This window comes from Mesoplodon densirostris, chromosome 17 (assembly GCF_025265405.1).
Source record: "Mesoplodon densirostris isolate mMesDen1 chromosome 17, mMesDen1 primary haplotype, whole genome shotgun sequence".
Classification (NCBI taxonomy): Eukaryota; Metazoa; Chordata; class Mammalia; order Artiodactyla; family Ziphiidae; genus Mesoplodon; species Mesoplodon densirostris.
Window position 1 is genome coordinate 33,420,435 of NC_082677.1, and position 24,202 is coordinate 33,444,636.

Genomic DNA, 24,202 nt, shown 5'->3' on the forward strand with positions numbered 1-24,202 from the left:
CTGTCTTAGAAATGCTCAGAGGTGTGAAGGAACCATTGACAAAGAGCTAAAAGAAATCAGGAGAACAATATATGAACAAGTAGGGAATATCAATAAAGATAAATTATAAAAATAAAATAGAAATTCTGGAACTGTAAAGTACAGTAGTGGAAATAAAAAATTTCATTAGTCAGGTTCAACATCAGACTAGAGCAGGCAGAAGAAAGAATCAGTGAACTTTAATATAGGGCAATTGAAATTACCCAGTCTAAGATGCAGAAAGAAAAAAATGAAGAAAAATAGAGCCTAAGGGACCTATGAGGTACCATCAAATATACCATCATACACATTATGTTGTGTATGTTCTCTTCCCAATAGAAGAGAAAAAGGGACATAAAAAATATTTGAAGAACGAATGCCCCCAAATTCCCAAATTTGATGAAATCTACAAATCTAAGAAGCTTAGTGAACTCCAATAGGATAAACTCAGAGACACACCAAGACACATAATCAAGTTGTTGAAAGCTACAGACAGAGGAAATCTTGAAAGCAGTGAGAGAGAAGCAACTCATCAAATACAAGGGATCCTCAATAAATAAATGGCCAATTTTTCATCAGAAAGTATGGAGGCAAGGAAGCAGTGGGATGATATATTGAAAGTACGGAAAGAAAAAAACTGTTCACCTGTAATTCTGTATTCAGAAAAACTGTCATTTAAGAATGAAGGAGATGGGCTTCCCTGGTGGCGCAGTGGTTGAGAGTCCGCCTGCTGATGCAGGGGACACAGGTTCGTGCCCTGGTCCGGGAAGATCCCACATGCCACGGAGTGGCTAGGCCCGTGAGCCATGGCCACTGAGCCTGTGCATCTGGAGCCTGTGCTCCACAACGGGAGAGGCCACAACCGTGAGAGGCCCGCGTACCGCAAAAACAAAAAAAAAAAGAATGAAGGAGACTATCAAAAGGACAGTTTGAAATTTTAATGACCAGGAACCCTGTTCTTTTGCATGTTGCATGGTATTCAGTTCTTTATTTTCAACAATTGAAAGAGGACTTGATTGGGATGTCAGTTGACAGGTTCTTAAAACAATTTTTGATAATAGGTGGTATCATAGGTTGAATTGTGTCCCATCTATCACCCCCATGTCCCCCGCCCCAAACAAGATAGCTTGAAGTCTTGACCACCAGTACCTTAAAATGTGACTGACTCTCTTTGGAAACAGGATCTTTGCAGAGATACCAAGTTAAAAAGAGGTCATTAGGTTGGGCCCTAAGCCAATATGACCCTAATTTAATCTCCTTATAAAGAGGGGAAATTTAGACACAGAGATATAGACACTTACAGAGGGAAGTTGACCTGAAGACACACAGTGAGAAGATGGCTGTGTGACTGGAGTGATAGATACATCTATAAGCTAAGGAATGCCCAGGATTGCCAGCAGACAACAGAAACTAGAAGCGGCAGGGAAGGTTCTTCCCTAAATCTGTCAGAGAGAGCATGGCCCTGCCAACAACACTGAATGAGAGTTAACTGGTTAACTGCAAATCAGATTAACAAGAAAGGTACAATAAGTTATACCAAGGTTGGATATTAATTGCTTCTTGAGTGTGTTTGGTTAAATCCTATGTATGGGACAATATTCTTAATTAGGTATTTACTTGGGAGATAATTGGGAGAGGGAAAGGCTCTGGAAGGATTTTTTTTTACATTTAGATAAGTTTTTGAATAAGAAGGATGAATTATAGATGTAATGTCCAATCCTTTTTACATTTACTTTAGTATATCTACAGCAGGGATGTAAATTTTCTCTTATGTGTCAACTCTGATCTGTTGATCGTTGCTACTATATTTAGAAAGGATTTTGTCTTTGGAAGTCACAAAATCAGGATTTGAAAAAAAGTCAGGGTTTTAAAAACGGAATTTTAAAAAACGTGCTATGCTTTTAACAACATCTACATGGGTATCAGAGTAGCTGTCTGCACCATGCATGCCATGTGTAATGCTATCTTAAAGCCTATCCATCTTAACTCTTAAATGTATAAAAGTTAGTTATGTATTCCTCAGCTGGTTATGTTTCAGTAATTTCTTCATGGGATGTGTTTATGTTACTTAAACAGTCCTTTAATTCTACTCAGGTCTAGATTTTTCAAGATATAGGGTTCTGACATTTGTAAAGTAGATATTTTTATTTGGGGTACAGGCTGTCAAAGCTTCATAGATAGTATTGCTAATAAATATAGAGCAGAGTACTGAAACAATAGAGAGTAGAAAAAAAACCAAGCTACTGAGATGGTACCATTTTGTTAGCTTCTTTTTATACTTTGCATTTTTGAAGAGGTGCTATATAAATTGTACTTCCTTAGGACAGAGAAGTATCAGCCATGAAAATTTTTCATTAGGTAGTTTTCACTGCCTGTATTATCTTCAAAAGCCTTATTCTGACATATAAAATTTCTTTTTTGTTTGTTTTGCATTTGTAATGGTACAGAGAAAGTACTCAAGGCACAACCCTGCATATCACAGATCCTTCCTTGACTATTGGTATGAAAAAACAGCAAGTGATGTATTAATATCACAATTTTTCCATAAACATCAGATGTAATTTTTAGTTTAAAAAGAGTATGTAGTTAAAAACTTATACCTTGCTTGTTTATTGGCTATTAGCATAACTTATCTCTTCGTTCTTTACAGGTTGATGAGAAGGCTCTGAGGCACATAACAGAAATGGGCTTTAGTAAAGAAGCATCAAGGCAAGCTCTCATGGATAATGGCAACAACTTAGAAGCAGCACTGAATGTACTTCTTAACAGCAATAAACAGAAACCTGTTACGGGCCCACCTCTGAGAGGTATAATTCATTAAGCAATGTGCCAGACAGTATTATTTGATTTTCAGAGAAATATATGTTGTCGACAAAGACTGGGTTTTGTTGCTGTGAAGGCTATAATGGTAAGTGGAAGGAGCAGCAGTTTGGGAACCACAGAGTCTTATGTAGGTTATTCTTAGTCTCATTGTCTTCATCTTTATATAAAGTAGGTCTAATACCTTATTTAACAAGGCCATGAATAATACAGAAAATATAAAGTAACTAGCTCTGTTAACTATTTCTAGAACTATTTCTAGGCCATTTGTATAAATGACTAATTAGTCTATAAATTTTTAATAATTAACAGGAACATGACTTTTATTTAATGTTATTTTAAAATTATTGTATGGTCAAATGTATTATGTGATTTTTCAAGTCCCAATCCTATATTCTTTTAAAAAAATAAGTGGTTGCTATACAGCAGAGATTGGCACAACATTGTAAATCAACTATACTTCAATTAAAAAAAAAAGGGGGTTAAAGAAAAATCTTATAAAAATGCTTTATTTTTCTTAAAAGATAATTTACATGAACAAATTCAAATTTCCAGATAGATCATTTACAGGATTAAAGGTACTACTTAATATAGTTGTTTAAAAACATTTTTGTTATAATGGATGTAGAATATACAGAAAAATATCAAAAGAAATATATATATAAAGTTCTACTTAAGATGTCTGCTGATTATATTTTAGTGTATATTCTTCTTTTGTTTTTGCATGTATAATGTATATGTCTTGCTTTACTTGTTAAGGTAAAGGAAAAGGCAGGGGGCGAATAAGATCTGAAGATGAAGAGGAACTGGGAAATGCAAGGCCATCAGCACCAAGCACATTATTTGACTTCTTGGAATCTAAAATGGGGACTTTGAGTGTGGAAGGTAGGCCAGCTTAAAGTAGATTTCTTTTTATTTTATTTATTTATTTATTTATTTATTTTTGGCTGTGTTGGGTCTTCGTTGCTGTGTGTGGGCTTTCTCTAGTTGTGGCGAGCGGGGGCTACTCTTCATTGCGGTGCGTGGGCTTCTCATTGCGGTGGCTTCTCTTGTTGCGGAGCATGGGCTCTAGGTGCATGGGCTTCAGTAGTTGTGGCATGCAGGCTCAGTAGTTGTGGCTCATGGGCTCTATAGTGCAGGCTCAGTAGTTGTAGCACACGGGCTTAGTTGCTTCGTGGCATATTGGATCTTCCTGGACCGGGGCTCAAACCCATGTCCCCTGCATTGGCAGGCAGGTTCTTAACCACTGCACCACGAGGGAAGTCCCTAAAGTAGATTTCTTTTTGAAACACCAGACTTTATTTGGAATCGTACAAAAAAGGTATAATATACTGACAGTGTGAATGTCTACTCTTGGGTATTTACAAATTTATTTAATTACAAATTTCCTGTTTGACAGAAGTACAGAAGAAAATTTTAATTGTTGCATTCTGAAAATAATAAAGCTTATTTTGCCCTCTAACTGTATGATGGGCAATATCACCAAACTCTTACCCTCAGTTTACTAGATGACAGATTTAGCTATGAAAACATATTGTTATATTGGATAAATTACTATATAATTTTATATAACTTTTTTGATTGTGAAATTGGTCTCTTTTTTTTCTACATATTATACATTGTATGAAAATATGTGGTTATGGTTAGGGTTAAATGAGCACAGTGAGTGAATATGCTCCCACATTGTGATATATTTCTTAGTATGATATATTTTAGTGATTAACATAATACTGAAAGAGATATAATCATGTTAAATGTTTATTTTTTAATTGAAGTATGGAATATGATAAATATTCTCTAGAATTGTAAGATTTGAATATATGATTCCAAAAAGTTAGGGAAATATTCTTTTAGATTTAGTTTTCTCTTTCAGATATATTTCGAATTAAATTTAAGCTCAGCGATAAAACGCTTTTATAATAAATTTGAAGTTTACAGATTTCATGAAAATGGAATCTTTTGTTAGATGACAAAGAAAAGATAATGCATTGTTTGAAAAACAAATGTTGGATGTAGAATGTAGATGAGATTTGTAAGTAGACACATGTAAGAGCAGTATTTTTTTGCTTTTAAAGTATGATGAATTCATTTCCTGTTGCTGTTTCACAAATTACCAAAAGGTCAGCGGCTTAAAACAATGCAAATATACTATCTCATAGTTTCTGTGGTTCAGGAGTCAAAACACAGCTTGGTTGAGATCTCTGATCAATGTTTCACCTACTAAAATCAAGATTTCAGCTGGGGCTGTGATCTTGCTTCAGGCTTGAGGTCCTCTTACAAGTTAACTGGTTGTTAGCAATATTCACTTCCTTGTGGATGTAGGACTGACATTCTTGCTTTCTTGTTTGATGTTTCCTGGGGAGTGCCTTCAGCTCCTAGAAGCCCTCAGGTGCTTGCCACATGACCTCCCCCCTAGGCAGTTCACATGTTTGCTTCTGCAAGGTTAGCAGGAGAATCTCTACTGCCTCTTAAAATCTGACTTCTAGATATTTTTTTCTCAACCTCCCTTTATACTATCCCAATCAGAGCTCCTTTGATTTCCTTTTATCCTTCTGTCTCCCTACATTTGCTTTTGACTCCTAGAGTCTCTACTAAATCCTAATGAAGTTGAGACCAAGAATAGTAATTCTACGGTGACCTGTGTGTCTATCAGCTTTCAGTTCTCACAGAACACATCCTATACCAACAAAATTTAGTATACTAGCATTCCACTTGGGAAAAGGTATTAAAGTTAATTAAGATACATGACATGAATAATACACTCAAATCCAAACATCAGTGTTAGAGAGACTTACTTCTGAGGGGACAGAAATTTATAAACACATATGTTAATATTGGATATTGTTTTAGTAGACTGGTTTGTATTTACATTATTGTTATTAATATGGTACAGAGTCAGCTAGAATGTGAGAAAGATATAGACATTATAATAGTATTTCACACCCTAGATTTTCACAAGGAATATAACCTGTGACCTTCATAAATCCCCAAATTAAAAAATTAGGTATTTCTAATGTTTGTAGAGGCCCTTAAATTTTATCCAAATTCACGTGTTCCTTTGATCATCCTAACCCCAGAAATTACCCCCTCCAACTTACATTAGAGTTTTCTGTCTTACTTGATAACCACTGTTCTCAGAGAAGCAAATTTCTGTTCTTTCCTAGAAGTACTGTGTTGGGAGGCCAGCTAACCAAGATGGGAGATAGGCAGAGGCTTCTTAGAGTAGGTGGCATTTAGACAGGTCAAAGGAGGAGTGTTGGGGGAAGGGCGGTCCAAATGTAGGGAACTCTGCATGTCCAGGCTTGGAGGCAGCAGAACGCCAGTTCCTGTGCCTGGGAGGTTATGGGAGAGGTAGGGGTAGAAGGCCAGATGGAAAAGCAGTAGTCTGGAGCCAGATCAAGAGGATTTTGTCCTCAGGAGTTTTTATTTTATCCAAATGACAGTGCAAAGCCATGAAAGGGTTTGTGGCATGACAGTAACAAAGTTTGGTGCTTTCAGAAAAAAAAATTTGTCCATTGGCAAGGTGGAAAATGGGATTGAGACTGAAGTGAGGCTACAACTGTATGTGTTGTAAGAAATTATTCATTCTATATATGCAGTATTTTATGTAGTATTTATTTGTACCTGGTCTATGATAAGCGGCAGGGACACAAAATTTAATAAAATACCTCATTCAGAAAATTCATGGAAATAGATGGATTTTGTAGCTCTTGCCCCAAAGAAGTTTACTGTTTAGTTTGTGAAAAAGAAGAAACCACAAACTTAAAAGGTCATAGGAATGCTTATTAAAAAGAATATTATTATTAACTTTGTGTAAACCTTTTTATCCTTTACTTAGAGTAAGCAACACTAAACAAAATATAAAGACTTAGAAGAGGTATTTTGAATACAGTAGTCAAATCTGATCTGGCATTTTTGTAATCTGTAATAACATTACATTCTTTATTTCAAAGTTTTATTGCCAAAATAAGGCTAACTAGTTGTTTTGAATGGCTAAGAAATCCTTTAAACAGGCAGCCTTGAAAATACTGCTTGGTTTGCTATTTCATTGTTTTAAATGTTTGACCAGAGAAACTTATCCTTTCAGTAATAGCTCTTCTCACCCTGAATTCTTTCTTTCATGATGCTGACATCACATCAGAGGAGATTAATGATAACAAACATGAGCACAAGTATCAGGACAATAAATTGATACATATATGGACTGAAGATTATCATGCTTGTAGATGTTTCTTATGCAGGCATGCCTGGAAGATATTGCAGGTTCGGTTCCAGATCACTGCAATAAAGTGAATATTGCAATAAAGCAAGTCACACGAATTTTTTGGTTTCTCAGTGCATATAAAAGTTATGTTTAAAAAAAAAAGTTTATCCTATATTGTAGCCTGTTAAGTGTGCAATAGTATTATGTCTGGAAAAACAATGCACATACCTTAATTAAAAATGCTGGGGCTTCCCTGGTGGCGCAGTGGTTAAGAGTCCGCCTGCTGATGCACGGGACGTGGGTTCGTGCCCCGGTCCAGGAAGATCCCACATGCCGCGGAGTGGCTGGGCCCGTGAGCCATGGCCGCTGAGCCTGTGCGTATGGAGCCTGTGCTCTGCAGCGGGAAAGGCCACAACAGTGAGAGGCCCGCGTACTGCCAAAAAAAAAAAAAAAAAAAAAGCTTTATTGTTAAAAAACGATGCTAACCATCATCTGAAGCTTCAGTAAGTCATAGTAGTAACATCAAAGATCACTGATCATAGATCACCATAACAAATATAATAATAATGAAAAAGTTTGAAATATTGTGAATAACCAAAATGTGACACAGAGAATGGAAGTGAGCAAATGCTGTTGGAAAACTGGTGCCAGTAGGCTTCCTTGATGCAGGGTTGCCACAAGCCTTCAATTTGTTAAAAAAAAAATGCAATATCTGCAAAGCGCAATAAAACAAGGTGTGCCTGTATTCTCTTGGCTCTGTCTTTGTGTAATCCTGTTACAATAAAGGTGACAGGATTAATGGAAATGCTTGATGTGTTGTCCTCCTCAGATATCTTGCCAAAAAAAGATCATTCTGTTACTCCTTCTCTTATTAATTCTCATACTATTGAGGTATTCCTAGGTGAGCTGAGGTTCATAGTAAAATAAACAGTTGAGGCAAGTTAATGAATTGTTTTTCTGCTTACTTCATGATTTCATGTTTCTTTTTAATTGAAAATAAAACCCAGAATAACCTCTTACTTTTGTAAAATTGAATCTCCACTTTGGTTTTCGCTCAGAATTTGGTCATTGTTCCATAAATCTTATGTTCTAAAATTAACTCTGCATTGATGGGAGAAAATATTGGCCATTTTTCTAAGGAAAATCTAGAAAGCTTTTCAGGATAGAGTCTCCATAAATTTTAATGGTTAAATGCCTTATGAGCAGCTAATAAAAAAAACTATGGGCTTTTCATTTTATTCATGTTCATATCATCAGTGTCATTATTTGTGTCTGTTACAGACCTAAATTGATTATAAAGAAGTAATCATGATTCAATGATGTGTATATTTGGGGTTTTTTTAAATGTTTGTTTCTAATTCAGTTGAATTATCAAACCGCTCTTGCTTCTATGTTTTGTATCATTTAAGCTGTCTGAGTATTTTCTTTAGTTCAGGTAACCCTAAAAGTCATGTTTAGCTGAATAAGCCTAGGCCTGGATGGACTTGTTATGTTATATCAAATTCTGTGTAATGTGTTAGGCTTGTTGGAAAAAAAATACATTCTCTAAGAATGTGTTTCTTACAGAGTTAATGCAGGTAAGTACCACATTTACTTTCACATTGTATTATATAATTTTCTCTAAAAGAACAAAGGGCACTATCATTTCTTTATTCTGATTTTTAAAAATTTCCATCAGAGATACAGGCTTACCTTGGAGATAATGCAAGTTTGGTTCCAGACTTCTACAATAAAGCAAACATCACAATAAAGCGAGTCACACAAATTTTTTTTTTTTTTTTTTTTTTGGCAGTACGTGGGCCTCTCACTGTTGTGGCCTCTCCCGTTGCAGAGCACAGGCTCCGGACGCGCAGGCTCAGCGTCCATGGCTCCCGGGCCTAGCCGCTCCATGGCATGTGGGATCCTCCCGGACCGGGGCATGAACCCATGTCCCCTGCATCGGCAGGCGGACTCTCAACCACTGCACCACCAGGGAAGCCCCACAAATTTTTTTTGATTTCTCAGTGCATATAAAAGTCATGTTTACACTATACAGTAGTCTGTTAAGTATGAAATAGCATTATGTCTAAAAAACAATGTACATAGCTTAATTAAAAATTACTTTATTGCTCAAAAATGCTAAACATCATCTAACAATTCAGAGTTGCCACCGATCTTCAATTTGTAAGAAACACAGTATTGACAAAGTACAATAAAGTGAAATGCAATAAAATAATTAGTGCCTGTGATTGATCATCACATGTACTTTTCCTAGAGATTTTCTCGTATCATTAACTTTTTTGTTGTGTCTTTTAATTCAAGACAAATGTAATTCTAGTTGACATTATTATCAATATTCTGAAAAAAATGAGGTTGGGCTTCCCTGGTGGCGCAGTGGCTGAGAGTCCGCCTGCTGATGCAGGGGACACAGGTTCGTGCCCCGGTCCGGGAAGATCCCACATGCCGCAGAGCGGTTGGGCCCGTGAGCCATGGCCGCTGAGCCTGTGCGTCTGGAGCCTGTGCGTCCGGAGCCTGTGCTCCGCAACGGGAGAGGCTACAACAGTGAGAGGGCCGCGTACCGCAAAAAAAAAAAAAAAAAAAAAAAAAAAAAAAATTAGGTTGGATTACATTGTTTTACGAGAGTAATCACTAAAGTGTTCTATGTGATATGTAATAATTTGCTGTCAAGTTGGTTGATGTCAGTATTCAACTGATGAGTTTTTGATAGGGTTGTGTTCGAAAAGGCTCATGTATAGGCTCTTAAAAATTTTTTTGGTTTCATAGACTAGATAGAGTTCATGGCCAGATTATCAGGCCAACTTTCAACTTTACATACCTTAAGTTTATCAATATATTACTTCAGTAATACATAACTACCATTTGAAACAAGGCCCACTAGAAATATATATTTTAAGTTTCAACTTGGGACAAAAAGAGTAGGTTTTATTCTTTCTATTATCATGGAAGATATCTGGGTTGGCCAGAGATAGAGGGAGGGGTTGCCTTAAGACAGTAACTTTACTGTTTTAACTTTTTTTTTTTTTTATTCTTACCCAAATTTATTTGTTTTTTTTTCTTTTTTTTTTTCTTTATAACAAATTGAATCAGTTATACATATACATATGTTTCCATATCCCCTCCCTTTTGCATCTCCCTCCCACCCTCCCTATCCCACCCCTCCAGGCGGTCACAAAGCACCGAGCTGATCTCCCTGTGCTCTGCGGCTGCTTCCCACTATCTATCTACCTTTCGTTTGGTAGTGTATATATGTCCATGCCTCTCTTTCGCTTTGTCACAGCTTACCCTTCCCCCTCCCCATATCCTCAAGTCCATTCTCTAGTAGGTCTGTGTCTTTATTCCTGTCTTACCCCTATGTTCTTCATGACATTTTTTTTTCTTAAATTCCATATATATGTGTCAGCATACAGTATTTGTCTTTCTCTTTCTGACTTACTTCACTCTGTATGACAGACTCTAGGTCTATCCACCTCATTACAAATAGCTCAATTTCATTTCTTTTTATGGCTGAGTAATATTCCATTGTATATATGTGCCACATCTTCTTTATCCATTCATCCGATGATGGACACTTAGGTTGTTTCCATCTCCGGGCTATTGTAAATAGGGCTGCTATGAACATTTTGGTACATGTCTCTTTTTGAATTATGGTTTTCTCAGGGTATATGCCCAGTAGTGGGATTGCTGGGTCATATGGTAGTTCTATTTGTAGTTTTTTAAGGAACCTCCATACTGTTCTCCATAGTGGCTGTACCAATTCACATTCCCACCAGCTATGCAAGAGTGTTCCCTTTTCTCCACACCCTCTCCAGCATTTATTGTTTCTAGATTTTTTGATGATGGCCATTCTGACTGGTGTGAGATGATATCTCATTGTAGTTTTGATTTGCATTTCTCTAATGAGTAAAGATGTTGAGCATCCTTTCATGTGTTTGTTGGCAGTCTGTATATCTTCTGTGGAGAAATGTCTATTTAGGTTTTCTGCCCATTTTTGGATTGGGTTGTTTGTTTTTTTGTTATTGAGCTGCATGAGCTGCTTATAAATTTTGGAGATTAATCCTTTGTCAGTTGCTTCATTTGCAAATATTTTCTCCCATTCTGAGGGTTGTCTTTTGGTCTTGTTTATGGTTTCCTTTGCTGTGCAAAAGCTTTTAAGTTTCATTAGGTCCCATGTGTTTATATTTGTCTTTATTTCCATTTCTCTAGGAGGTGGGTCAAAAAGGATCTTGCTGTGATTTATGTCATAGAGTGTTCTGCCTATATTTTCCTCTAAGAGTTTGATAGTTTCTGGCCTTACATTTAGGTCTTTAATCCATTTTGAGCTTATTTTTGTGTATGGTGTTAGGGAGTGATCTAATCTCATACTTTTACATGTCCCTATCCAGTTTTCCCAGCACCACTTATTGAAGAGACTGTCCTTTCTCCACTGTACATTCCTGCCTCCTTTATCAAAGATAAGGTGACCATATGTCCGTGGGTTTAACTCTGGGCTTTCTATCCTGTTCCATTCATCTATATTTCTGTTTTTGTGCCAGTACCATACTGTCTTCATTACTGAAGCTTTGTAGTATAGTCTGAAGTCAGGGAGCCTGATTCCTCCAGCTCCATTTTTCGTTCTCAAGATTGCTTTGGCTATTCGTGGTCTTTTGTGTTTCCATACAAATTGTGAAATTTTTTGTTCTAGTTCTGTGAAAAATGCCAGTGGTAGTTTGATAGGGATTGCATTGAATCTGTAGATTGCTTTGGGTAGTAGAGTCATTTTCACAATGTTGATTCTTCCAATCCAAGAACATGGTACATCTCTCCATCTATTTGTATCATCTTTAATTTCTTTCATCAGTGTCTTATAATTTTCTGCATACATGTCTTTTGTCTCCTTAGGTAGGTTTATTCCTAGATATTTTATTCTTTTTGTTGCAATGGTAAATGGGAGTGTTTCCTTGATTTCACTTTCAGATTTTTCATCATTAGTATATAGGAATGCCAGAGATTTCTGTGCATTAATTTTTTATCCTGCAACTTTACCAAATTCATTGATTAGCTCTAGTAGTTTTCTGGTAGCATCTTTAGGATTCTCTATGTATAGTATCATGTCATCTGCAAACAGTGACAGCTTTACTTCTTCTTTTCCAATTTGGATTCCTTTTATTTCCTTTTCTTCTCTGATTGCTGTGGCTAAAACTTCCAAAACTAGGTTGAATAAGAGTGGTGAGAGTGGGCAACCTTGTCTTGTTCCTGATCTTAGTGGAAATGGTTTCAGTTTTTCACCATTGAGGACGATGCTGGCTGTGGGTTTGTCATATATGGCCTTTATTATGTTGAGGAAAGTTCCCTCTATGCCTACTTTCTGCAGGGTTTTTATCATAAATGGGTGTTGAATTTTGTCGAAAGCTTTCTCTGCATCTATTGAGATGATCATACGGTTTTTCTCCTTCAATTTGTTAATATGGTGTATCACGTTGATTGATTTGCGTATACTGAAGAATCCTTGCATTCCTGGAATAAACCCCACTTGATCATGGTGTATGATCCTTTTAATGTGCTGTTGGATTCTGTTTGCTAGTATTTTGTTGAGGATTTTTGCATCTATGTTCATCAGTGATATTGGCCTGTAGTTTTCTTTCTTTGTGACATCCTTGTCTGGTTTTGGTATCAAGGTGATGGTGGCCTCGTAGAATGAGTTTGGGAGTGTTCCTCCCTCTGCTATATTTTGGAAGAGTTTGAGAAGGATAGGTGTTAGCGCTTCTCTAAATGCTTGATAGAATTCACCTGTGAAGCCATCTGGTCCTGGGCTTTTGTTTGTCGGAAGAGTTTTTATCACAGTTTCAATTTCAGTGCTTGTGATTGGTCTGTTCATATTTTCTATTTCTTCCTGATTCAGTCTTGGCAGGTTGTGCATTTCTAAGAATTTGTCCATTTCTTCCAGGTTGTCCATTTTATTGGCATAGAGTTGCTTATAGTAATCTCTCATGATCTTTTGTATTTCTGCAGTGTCAGTTGTTACTTCTCCTTTTTCATTTCTAATTCTATTGATTTGAGTCTTCTCCCTTTTTTTCTTGATGAGTCTGGCTAATGGTTTATCAATTTTGTTTATCTTCTCAAAGAACCAGCTTTTAGTTTTATTGATCTTTGCTATCATTTCCTTCATTTCTTTTTCATTTATTTCTGATCTGATTTTTATGATTTCTTTCCTTCTGCTAACTTTCGGATGTCTTTGTTCTTCTTTCTCTAATTGCTTTAGGTGCAAGGTTAGGTTGTTTATTCGAGATGTTTCCTGTTTCTTAAGGTGGGATTGTATTGCTATAAACTTCCCTCTTAGAACTGCTTTTGCTGCATCCCATAGGTTTTGGGTCGTCGTGTCTCCATTGTCATTTGTTTCTAGGTATTTTTTAATTTCCTCTTTGATTTCTTCAGTGATCACTTCGTTATTAAGTAGTGTATTGTTTAGCCTCCATGTGTTTGTATTTTTTACAGCTCTTTTCCTGTGTTTGATATGTAGTCTCATAGCATTGTGGTCGGAAAAGATACTTGATACAATTTCAATTTTCTTAAATTTACCAAGGCTTGATTTGTGACCCAAGATATGATCTATCCTGGAGAATGTTCCATGAGCACTTGAGAAAAATGTGTATTCTGTTGTTTTTGGTTGGAATGTCCTATAAATATCAATTAAGTCCATCTTGTTTAATGTATCATTTAAAGCTGGTGTTTCCTTATTTATTTTCATTTTGGATGATCTGTCCATTGGTGAAAGTGGGGTGTTAAAGTCCCCTACTATGAGTGTGTTACTGTCGATTTCTCCTTTTATGGCTGTTAGTATTTGCCTTATGTATTGAGGTGCTCCTATGTTGGGTGCATAAATATTTACAATTGTTATATCTTCTTCTTGGATCGATCCCTTGATCATTATGTAGTGTCCTTCTTTGTCTCTTCTAGTAGTCTTTATTTTAAAGTCTATTTTGTCTGATATGAGAATTGCTACTCCAGCTTTCTTTTGGTTTCCATTTGCATGGAATATCTTTTTCCATCCCCTTACTTTCAGTCTGTATCTGTCTCTAGGTCTGAGGTGGGTCTCTTGTAGACAGCATATATATGGGTCTTGTTTTTGTATCCATTCAGCCAATCTGTATCTTTTGGTGGGAGCATTTAGTCCATTTACATTTAAGGTAATTATCGATATGTATGTTCCTTTTCCCATTTTCTTAATTGTTTTGGGTTCGTTATTGTAGGTCTTTTCCTTCTGTTGTGTTTCTTGCCTAGAGAAGTTCCTTTAGCATTTGTTGTAAAGCTGGTTTGGTGGTTCTGAACTCTCTCAGCTTTTGCTTGTCTGTAAACGTTTTAATTTCTCCATCAAATCTGAATGAGATCCTTGCTGGCTAGAGTAATCTTGGTTGCAGGTTTCTCTCCTTCATCACTTTAATTATGTCCTGCCACTCCCTTGTGGCTTGTAGAGTTTCTGCTGAGAGATCAGCTGTTATCCTGATGGGGATTCCCTTGTGTGTTATTTGTTGTTTTTGCCTTGCTGCTTTTAATATGATTTCTTTGTGTGTAATTGTTGACAGTTTGATTAATATGTGTCTTGGCGTATTTCTCCTTGGATTTATTCTGTATGGGACTCTCTGTGCCTCCTGGACTTGATTAACTATTTCCTTTCCCATATTAGGGAAGTTTTCAACTATAATCTCTTCAAATATTTTCTCAGTCCCTTTCTTTTTCTCTTCTTCTTCTGGAACCCCTATAATTCGAATGTTGGTGTGTTTAATGTTGTCCCAGAGGTCTCTGAGACTGTCCTCTTTTCTTTTCATTCTTTTTTCTTTATTTTGCTCTGCAGCAGTTATTTCCACTATTTTATCTTCCACCTCACTTATCCGTTCTTCTGCCTCAGTTATTCTGCTATTGATCCCATCTAGAGTATTTTTTATTTCATGTATTGTGTTTTTAATCGATGCTTGATTCATCTTTAGTTCTTCTAGGTCCTTGTTAACTGTTTCTTGCATTTTGTCTATTCTATTTCCAAGATTTTGGATCTGGGAAATAGAATCTTGGATCATTTTTACCATCATTATTCTGAATTCTTTTTCAGGTAGACTGCCTATTACCTCTTCATTTGTTAGATCTGGTGGGTTTTTATCTTGCTCCTTCTCCTGCTGTGTGTTTTTCTGTCTTCTCATTTTGCTTATGTTACTGTGTTTGGGGTCTCCTTTTTGCAGGCTGCAGGTTCATAGTTCCCGTTGTTTTTGGTGTCTGTCCCCAGTGGCTAAGGTTGGTTTAGTGGGTTGTGTAGGCTTCCTGGTGGAGGGGACTAGTGCCTGTGTTCTGGTGGATGAGGCTGGATCTTGTCTTTCTGGTGGGCAGGTCCACGTCTGGTGGTGTGTTTTGGGGTGTCTGCGGACTTTTTATGATTTTAGGCCACCTCTCTGCTAATGCGTGGCGTTGTGTTCCTGTCTTGCTAGTTGTTTGGCTTAGGGTGTCCAGCACTGTAGCTTGCTGGTCGTTGAGTGAAGCTGGGTGCTGGTGTTGAGATGGAGATCTCTGGAAGATTTTTGCCGTTTGATATTATGTGGAGCTGGGAGGTCTCTTGTGGACCAGTGTCCTGAAGTTGGCTCTCCCACCTCAGAGGCACAGCACTGACTCCGGGCTCCTCAATTTGGGATGATTTGTTGTCTATTCATGTATTCCACAGATGCAGGGTACATCAAGTTGATTGTGGAGCTTTAATCCGCTGCTTCTGAGGCTGCTGGGAGAGGTTTCCCTTTCTCTTCTTTGTTCTCACAGCTCCTGGGTCTCAGCTTTGGATTTGGCCCCGCCTCTGCGTGTAGGTCGCCGGAGGGCGTCTGTTCTTCGCTCAGACAGGACAGGGTTAAAGGAGCAGCCTCTTCGGGGACTCTGGCTCACTCAGGCCGGGCGGGAGGGAGGGGCACAGAGTGCGGGGTGAGCCTGCAGCGGCAGAGGTCGGCGTGACGTTGCACCAGCCCGAGGCGCGCCATGCGTTCTCCCAGGGAAGCCGCCCCTGGATCCCGGGACCCCGGCAGTGGCGGGCTGCACAGGCTCCCGGAAGGGCGGTGTGGTCAGTGACCTGCACTCGCACACATGCTTCTTGGCGGCGGCAGCAGCAACCCCAGCGTCCCACGCCCGTCACTGGGCTCCGCGCTTTCAGTCGCGACTCGCGCCCATCTGTGGAGCCCCTTTAAGCAGCGCTCTTAATCCCCTCTCCTCGCGCACCAGGAAACCAAGAGGGAAGAAAAAGTCTCTTGCCTCTTCGGCAGCTCCAGAGTTTTCCCGGACTCCCTCCCGGCTAGCTGTGGCACATTAGCCCCCTTCAGGCTGAGTTCTCGCCGCCAGCCCCAGTCCTCTCCCTGCGCTCTGACCGAAGCCCGAGCCTCAGCTTCCAGCGCTGCGCACCCCGGCGGGCGAGCAGACAAGCCTCTCGGGCTGGTGAGTGCCGCTCGGCACCGATCCTCTGTGTGGGGATCTCTCCGCTTTGCCCTACCCAGGTATGTGGGGAGTTTCTTGCCTTTTGGGAGGTCTGGGGTCTTCTGCCAGCGTTCAGTACGTGTTCTGTAGGAGTTGTTCCACGTGTAGTTGTATTTCTGGTGTATCCGTGGGGAGGAAGGCGATCTCCGCGTCTTACTCTTCCGCCATCTTACCCGGAAGTCCTGTTTTAACTTTTTACATCTAAATAAAACCAGGAAAACCTTCATTTTTCCAAATAGGGAAAAAGAGGCATTGTGAGAAAATTGGACAGAGTAACTTTCTTAAATTCATACTCCTCTGTTTCCTTGTTTCTATAGCTTATTTTGTAAATTAAGTATTTGTTACAAGTTTTATTTATGTTTCTCCATATTTTGTGTCAAAATTTTGGAAAGTAGACTAGAGAATATGACCCAGTTATATAAAGGGTAAACACTTAGAAAAATATGAACAGAATTTAAATAGAGATTTTTTTATGTAAAGGATAAGATTTAAATTAAACAATTATAGGAACTAAGAACTCATCCAACATTCATAAATGTTGGACATGGTCATAGGTGATCAAGCTTCCCCTTTCCAGGACCCAGTCTCATCTTCTGCTTTTCCTCTTTCATTCCTTGGTTCATAGAATTCTGTAATCTCTCAAGAAGCATGATTATCTGAGTCACAGTCCTTTTGGCTTTTTGGTATAATTGAGAAGAGCACCTCATAGCTAGTTGCATCTGTGTTCTTTCTACTTTCAAGCTTGCCAGCTTGTTGCTTTCTTGTAGGACTTACTGAAGGCAATAAGAAGTAACCAACACCTTTCATCACCCTGACATTTTCATACCAAGTTCTCTAAAGCATTGGCCTCATTAGTTAGGTGGTCTCAGTTCCAAAAGAATAGGCTACAGTTTAACCAAACAATGAGGAGTGCCAACTTCTGTTAGGGGATAAAGCAGCTTTCACTACCCTGTACCCTTTCTTTACTAAACAAGTTTTACATTTTAGGTCTGTCACTTGTATCACTCTTTTTCCTGGCACTAATTTCTGAATTAGTTTACATTAAGCTGTAAGCCACAGAAATCCAAATATGCGAAAAAGTAATTTATTGGCTTATATAAGTGGAAGGTCTTTCTCTGTCTCTGAATTGTGTGTTGATGGGCTGTCTTCACGTGGTAACAAAGATTGGCCCAGGTAGCACCAGGTATAGCATAAGGCCATCGTATATAAGGGGGCATAATGACATATAAAGATAGGCACGTAAAAACTTATCTTAATTTTGCAAAAACATTTTTTCTGGGAAAAGATAAATACCTTTCATCATATAATTATTGATTCCCCAAGCTCAACTCCCAGTGGGGATGTTGGCATTTGTGTGTGTGAAGTGGCTGAAATAGGAGTACAAAGAGACTTGGATGGTCTGTTTGACAGTTGTTGGTATCAAATCTCCATTCATAATATGAAAAAGTAATTTAAAAAATTATTTCTCAGAAACAATATAATGGCCCTTATACCTGGCATATCAGACAGAAAAAGACCTTCCATCTTCTAATGTCTATATCTGCCTCCTTCTTAGTCAGGAGAGCTTAGGACATCTTAATTGATTCTGGATTATATGTTAAAGGGGAGGGAGTAGTTATCACTGAAAGCAGAGTTCTTTTACCAAAAGAAGGGGAGAATTGAATGGATGCTGTGGCAGATAAATACAACTGATTCTACCACTAACTTAACTCACATCTCTTGTATTTACTAGCTGTATGTCTTTGGGAAAGTTACATAATCTCTCAAACCTTAATTTCATTATTGGGAAATGGGGAAACAGTTGCACCACCTAGATTTAGAGTTATTGAGAAGATCAAATTAGATTATGCATAAAAGTGCTAAGCACAGTGTTTGGCACATAGGCCTCCATATAATGGTAGTTCTAACGCCACCACCACCACCACTGTCATCATCGTTAACATCACTGTGATTAGCAGGAGTAGCAATGGCATCCTCCACTCATTGTGTCCTCATCTCCTCCCCTACTACCCAACTTCAGGCCCTCATCAACCCTCCTGACTTTTTGCAGAACTTTATCATCTCATCCTCCATTTTGCAAACAGTGATCTTTCAGGACACAAATTTGATCCCACTACCCCCTTGCTTAAAATGCTCCATAGACTCTTCTTGTTGGCAGAATAAAATTCAGATTATATTACATATACTATTTTTGTGGAGTTCCATTTCTTTATTTTCTGTGGCTTTTGTGAGAAGTAGCATTTTTCTTGGTTAATGGTACTGTATAATTTCAAATTCCGCATAATATTCAGATGTAATATATTTAGATGGCAGCAGGTATAATATTAATGGTTGATGCATATGAAGTTGCAGGCTTTTGATGGTTGGTAAGTGTCTTTTTTGGTTTTGTTTTATTTTCATTTAATCAAGTTTCAAGTCAGTTTAAATAGTTTGACTTATAGATTTATAGCTTGAATTTTAAAGAATGAAGAATAGGGATACAGGAAGGAAATGTGATAGAATGGTAACAGTTTTATTGGAAGGCCAGAAAACTAGGTCAAGAAGACAAGGAGAATGTGTATGTGTAAGGCTAGATGTTCTTGTGAAGGATTTCCTCAAGAAAGGATTGCCCATGTATTGAGTATCGTATATGTTTACATCACCCATGTATTGAGTCTTGTGCTTGTTTACATCCAGTTGCATCAAACAACATTCCTCCTCATTTCCCTATGCAACTGATTGATTGAAATTGATGGTGGAATGCTTACTTGGAAGCCAGGGATGAATGATTGCTATGTGAATAGTCATAAGCTGTTAGCAAAAGAGAGAAAATGTGTAGTTATCTACCCCACTGCCTGTCACTTTCTCTCTATCCCTAACCACCAGTATGACCTTCCCAGTCCTTGATTTTTTCTTATAGGACTGATTTCTTTCTACCGTTACCTTTTTTTTTTTTTGAAGTGCAAATTTACCCCACATATCTAGATAGTGCTTTAAGGTTAACTTGAGATAGTTGTTTCTAATTCTGTCATGTGGACTTGTTACTTCAACAGTGAATAGTCTGTACCGGTGATACTGTATTCTATACTGGTATAGTGTCTGATTTTGAATAAGTACAGATAAGTACTGAAATTGAGAGTAAGTATTCAGAAACTCTTTTAGCAGTTTGTCAATGCCTCAATATTTGTTACTGCATTTTACCAAAGTGACAGTCAACAGCTGATTGGAAATTAAAACCAGAACCAATAACTACAGCAAAAACCCTGGTCCTTAGCTAGAATTACTTTGAAATGCTCTGATCTGTGTTGTTATGACATTGTGGCCCCTAGATTTTTAAGCATTCTGATAGCATAGCACCTGACATTATCCAGGTAGTTTAAGGTGCTAGATAAAATAGCAGGTGGAAAGTGAAAATATGCCACAGTGCTGCACAGGTAATGTCCGGATTATTAATGTAAAGTTAGTAGTTATTTGAATTTAAAAATTAATTGTATATAGAAATTTACATGTGGATTTAGGGATAACTTTAGTGAAAAAATTTAAAGGTAATGTATAGAAAGTTGGTGAAAATTGGCTTACTGTGAATTTGAAATACACTTTTTAAAGATATGTTAAGTTTTTAAAAAATCAAGGAGAGATACTCAACAGGCAGTAGAATTTAGAGATTGAATAGAGCTGGAAGAGCCAGCAAAGGAAACTGAGAAAACAGCTGCCAAAAAGCAGGAGGAGTAGAAACAGAGATAAGGATGGGAAGTGTCCATTGGGTTTACATAGCATTAAGAGTGTGTTGGTGAATGTTTAACAACTGGCTCTGGGGGAAGAGGTGGAAGGCAGGGGAGGGATGCTCTGATTTTTAGCTTTTCCTGATTTCTGTGGTGTAAATGTTCCACTGTGGCTAATTTCAAGCTATCAACAATTAGCTAATTTCAATCTGCAACCAGATTGCAGATTTTCTGAAAATTTAATAATCTGTTTTTGTGCAATATTCAGACTGGCTCCAACACACCACTGATTGGAGACCTTGATAAAAATAGTGTCAGTGAAGTAGTGGGGCTAGAAGGTAAGCTGAAGGATATCCAGTAGATAAATGTTCTATGGATGTTAAAGTGATTATTTTGAAGAGAGTGGTAAGAAAGGATGTATTTAATATAGCATGAAAAAGTTATGCTGTAGGCTTGGGGTGATGGGCAATTTCTCTTCCTATAACATAAGATTTTTACAAGGCTACAGTTTATTTTTTACTATATGGAGAACATAATCATCTAATAGCCAGTTGTATTTATATGTACCTGCTAAGAATGAAACATAGTTCCTTGTCTTAACTTTTTTAATCTAAGTCAGAATTCATACAGAATAAATTTATAGAGGAAGTAACTTTTAAAGAGGAAACAAAGTATAAATTTTGAGCTGATAGATAAAATTTTATAGCCAAGAGTTTTGTGATCATTACAGAATATACACAATATCTCATGATATTTTACACAAAAGCCCTGATTTGTATAACTGAGAAAACTAGTTGAAAATTTTGATGTGAAGAAAAAGTAATCGGGTTTATATATAGACATAGAAATATTAGAAAGTGTTATGCTTCTGTTTTAATGTGAATTCATGTACTAATCAGTTAATATCATCTTTTTGTAACAAGTATCTTTAATGATTTGTTTTTATTTTGCTTTATTTGTTGAAGGATTACTCAGCAATAATTTTAACCATTCTTCTTGAATTCATGTCTGCATTAGTAGGTAACCTGTTGCACTGTGGTACTATGACTTTTTAAAAATAGTATCTGGCCCATAATGGCCATTCCTTTGGTTTTGCGAAAGAGCTTTTGTGATTTCTGCATCGCACCAGAAATGAACAAATGTAGGTGATAAAATTGTAGTTAACATGTTGGTTACATTCTGTTTTGTTCCTATGGGCAGGCAGGTTGGCATAATGAGAAAATCGTGGGCTTTTGCTTCAATTAGATTTGAGTTAAGCTCTGGCTTCAACATCTTCTAGCTGTTAGCCTTGCTTTTTGTTAATTCACTTGTAAAATGGGGATAATAATATTGCCCTTCAGCGTGGTTGGGAGAATTATATGAAGTAATGTAGTCAAAAGACTTTAAAGTAGAGTCAGGTGCGTAGTAAAGTCTTAATTAAGTCATTTCTTCAGATAGGTGTCTCAGAATAAAATGAAGAGTCATCTTGGGAAACAAAATATACCTGTTTTTTTAGTATAAAAAGCAGGTACAACTGTGACTGGAGAATGAATACTCTGCAAAGAAGTATTAATATTTTAAGATACCTGATTAATCTAGCATATTCTTATGTACAAACCCAAATAATTTGTGACAATTAATAAATTCGTTCTTAATGATCCTTGCATTTCAAATCATGGGGCTGTAAAACATTGTAATCAATTATCTTGTAAAGATGCATTTTGAAACTCATGATCTGGTCTAATACGAACATTTTATTACAAGGCAAATGAAACTCATGTAGTAGTCTTTGATTAATTTTATCATATGGACTTGTATCACTTTAATTTTTTAGATGTTTTCACAGTTTTATCTATTTTGTGCTGAATTTTTCTGTCATTTTTTTGCTAATTTTCTTTTTTTTTCTCCTATTTAATATTAAATGTTACCAATTTCCATTTATGCTTTTGTTTTGTTTCATCTTTCCCCTTCAGGTCATTAAAAAAAAGAAAAAAATAGTGATGCATTTTATTCTCCTTCCTATACAGAAGAGTGTCTCAGTATATTCCTATTAGAGTGACTGTAGACCTGGCCCCTGGTGCCAGTTAGTATTTTGGTGGTTTGGAATGATCATGCCTCCTCACGAAAGGTGGCAGAGAGCCACTAGATCCCTACTGCAGAATTGAAGAGCTTTCTATTTGACTTTTGGGCTATTTCTTAATTTATTTAAAATCACAGTTCCAGAATTTAGTGATTGAGCATATTTTTTTATTTATTTAATAGATTAGTTCAGTTTCAAAATATTTACTTTATACCTGACATCATTACTTAACTACCTAAGATAAAAGGTATTAGGTTTAAGGAAATCCAAGAATGATGAAACCTTTAAGGACCTTCCTTGGCTTACTCTTACTTTGTTTTGGAGTGAAATGGATGTATATGAAAACTATGTTCTTTTAAAAGCACAATTTTATCTTCTGCCTCATCGAGTTTATTTTTTTAAAGGTGTTCTTATTTAAAAAGCAGTTTCCTTTATAGATTCTTCTCTCACTATATTGCCTCAGCATAATAATGCAAATGAAGTATATTCTTTAGTAGTAAAATTAATTATTTTATTCTGTAATCTAACGTACTTCTTCAGTTAAAATAGATTAGGAAATCTTTACCTTTTTTCTTCTTTTAGAAGAACTGAAATCAAGTCCTCCCGCACCTACCAAGGCTATTTGAAGCCTTCATTCCGTATATATGGTTATTCAACTGCCATTTGTAGTCCAGGATACTCAGTTACTCTCATGATGACTTAAGTTATTTGTATTTCCTGATCATCATAGATTTTGGTGTCCCTAACTGGAATAATTTTGAAAAATTGATCCCTAAACACAAATCTAAAAAGCTTACTCCCCGAATATCTATTCAAACCTTGTTGTCAGGAAATAAAATACCTTCATATTTGATTTATTTTGGAAGCTGAAAAATTTATTCAATTCAATATATAAAGGACTTTACCTCTCTCTATTAAATAAACCCCACAACACCTGTATGTTACGACTACTGTGGGGACTATTGATAATGTGTATAAAGTGCTAGCGTGGGGTACCTGATGCATTGCAGATTGTCAGCAAGAGACGGCTGCTGCCTTTATTCTCTAATAATGACTGGAGCAAATGCCAAAACATGCTTTCTGCTGAAAATGCTCATTTGTGTCCATTTTTCTTCTCTCTAAAGAAAAAATTAATATTGACTACAGTGGTTTAAAAATAAGATACTTGTGTTATATTTATAAAGCCCATCTTGGGGAAAAGTGATTTTGTAAAAATGTCTCTGTAGATGGTCTTGGCTAGTATTTGAGATCTTGCATGTTTGAAAAATCTTTATTCTTTGTCACAATTAATGGGTGGTTTGGCTGAATGTAGAATTGTACTTAGAAAATATTTTTCCTTTAATTTCAAAGACATTTAAAGTCTGTTAGATTGCTTTCTAGCTTCCAGTGGTTCCATTGAGAAGTTTCTTTTCATTTTGAGCCTTGATCTTTAGTCTTGACTTGCTTTGTCATTCAGGAACTTTTAAAGGTCTTCTCTTTATTCCTATTGATCTAAACATTTTATCTGGTACCTTTTTTCCTCCAGTGGGTGTTTGGAAATGTATGGAGACAGTTTGAGTAGTCACAGTGACTAGGAATGCTGAGGGAGAATGCTTTAGGATTTAGTATCTGAAGGTCAAAGAAGTTAATTTTCTTGCAAATACAGGAAACATTCTCACCCAGAATGTCAATAGTGCCCCTGTTAAGAAGTATTGTGACAGTGGGGAAATGTAAGAATAATCCTGATCTGCATATTGATTATACAGTATGACAAGAGAAACAAGATGTGTACACCAAAGACCAGTCAATATGATTGGTAGTAGTGTTATAGACATGCTATGTGAAACAATGGAGGAAGAAAGAGTAAGTGACACAGTACAAACTGAAGTAGAATAAAAATGATTATGTGAAATATAACCATCAGATTATGAGTATATATTTACCATGTTA

General features: G+C 37.0%; 1 protein-coding gene across 4 annotated transcripts in view; it reads left to right on the forward strand.

Moving 5' to 3' along the window:
* TDRD3 (tudor domain containing 3) overlaps window positions 1–24,202 on the forward strand; it is a 130,795-nt gene that overhangs the window by 50,433 nt on the left and 56,160 nt on the right. For all 4 annotated transcript variants that reach the window (XM_060079819.1, XM_060079818.1, XM_060079816.1 and 1 more), the window contains 2 exons: window positions 2,669–2,825; window positions 3,598–3,723. In XM_060079819.1, the coding sequence (XP_059935802.1) occupies window positions 2,669–2,825; window positions 3,598–3,723 (283 nt within the window). The remainder of the gene's footprint in view (window positions 1–2,668; window positions 2,826–3,597; window positions 3,724–24,202) is intronic.